General features: G+C 63.9%; 1 protein-coding gene across 1 annotated transcript in view; it reads right to left on the bottom strand.

Annotated features, from left to right (window-relative positions):
* PCSK7 (proprotein convertase subtilisin/kexin type 7) overlaps positions 1–1,074 on the bottom strand; it is a gene marked incomplete at its 5' end in the record, with an annotated part of 11,440 nt that extends 10,366 nt beyond the window's left edge. Inside the window, 2 exon segments of the mRNA XM_010181544.1 lie at positions 1–123; positions 603–1,074. The exon segment at positions 1–123 is cut by the window's left edge and continues 7 nt beyond it. Of these exon segments, the coding sequence (XP_010179846.1) occupies positions 1–123; positions 603–1,074 (595 nt within the window).
* Positions 1,075–1,241: the final 167 nt, after the last annotated feature.

The following is a 1,241-nucleotide window of genomic DNA, read 5'->3' as shown; positions in this document are numbered from 1 at the left end:
AATGTCTTTGATGGTGTGCTCCACGCCGTCGTCCACCACCACCACCGTCACTCCGCGCCCCGTCACGTTCCGCTCCCAGACGCCCGTGACGTTGATGTCCTTCCCGGGGCTCTTGCGGTTGTTCTGAGCACCAGAAAGGGCAGCGAGGGGAGAGGAGAAGCGGAGGAGCAGGTCAGCGGAGAGGAAAGGGGCTCCCAGAGCTTTTGGGCATGCTGGCTATGACATGTGGGGCCAGGAGCAGGCTGGGAGCGCAGGGAGGAGTCACAGGAGGGCCACGGGAGATTTGTTTGATGTGGATGGTGAGCAACAGTCGCTCAAGCCGCGGAGTGGAGTGCCCAGCACTGCAGGGCTGACGCTACACTCCAGCCTGCTGGCCATACACCGTGCTCCGGCTAAAACCCCTCTGCCCACCCCACCCCAGCAGTGCAGGGGCCGCCACAAGAGCTGCCTCCCCCTGTTACAGCAGCAAGCTGTCGACGTGCTTCCTCCTCGCCATGAGGACAGGATGCGACCGTTTCGCCCGCAGCGTGACAGCTCTCTCGTGGCCGCACAAGCGGCCTGAGCCCGCGAGCACAATGGGAGCCGGACAACCACTCACTCACCAGGTGCCACTGCTGGGGGTATTTGGGATCGTTAAAGTGCAGGCTGCGCTTGGAGCGCTTCAGAAGCTTCTGTTCCGAGTGCCACCGCACGCTGTCGTGCTGTGCAAACAAAGTGTCCACCGACCTCCTTATTGCTTCAGGTTCGCTGGCCGCGTGGCCGCTGGGCTGGTAGGAGAAGAGGTAATGGCCCTTGAGCTCCCCAACGCGGCCCATGTTCACCAGCCCCGCAGTCCGGGCCAGCTCCTCTGCCCGCTGCTCCAGCTCCTCCTCGGGCGCGTCCAGGCTGACAGCCCAGGTCAGCTTCCCGTGCCGGGCCTCAGCGCTGGGACCGTGCTCCCCACTACAGGCCAGACCGTCTGATAACACGAGGGGGACCCAGGCGGCGCTCAGCCAAAGGCACATGTGGATACAGAGCACGGCCTCCATCCCTGTGCTCCATCGCGGCGTCCTCCGCTCCCAATGCGCAGGCGGGCTGTGAACAGCAGGAAGGAAAAGGGGTGAGAACCTCTTCTGACCCACAACAGGGTGGCCACGGCTGCATCCAAACGTCCCATGGAGCCCCACAGCTCTGGGAAAGCACCACCAGCCCCTGGGCTTGCCACAGCCGCCTTAGCACAGCAGAAATCCCCTTTCCAGGGA

This window comes from Mesitornis unicolor, unplaced genomic scaffold (genome assembly GCF_000695765.1).
Source record: "Mesitornis unicolor isolate BGI_N332 unplaced genomic scaffold, ASM69576v1 scaffold31053, whole genome shotgun sequence".
Taxonomy (NCBI): domain Eukaryota; kingdom Metazoa; phylum Chordata; class Aves; order Mesitornithiformes; family Mesitornithidae; genus Mesitornis; species Mesitornis unicolor.
This window is presented reverse-complemented; position numbering and strand designations above follow the sequence as displayed.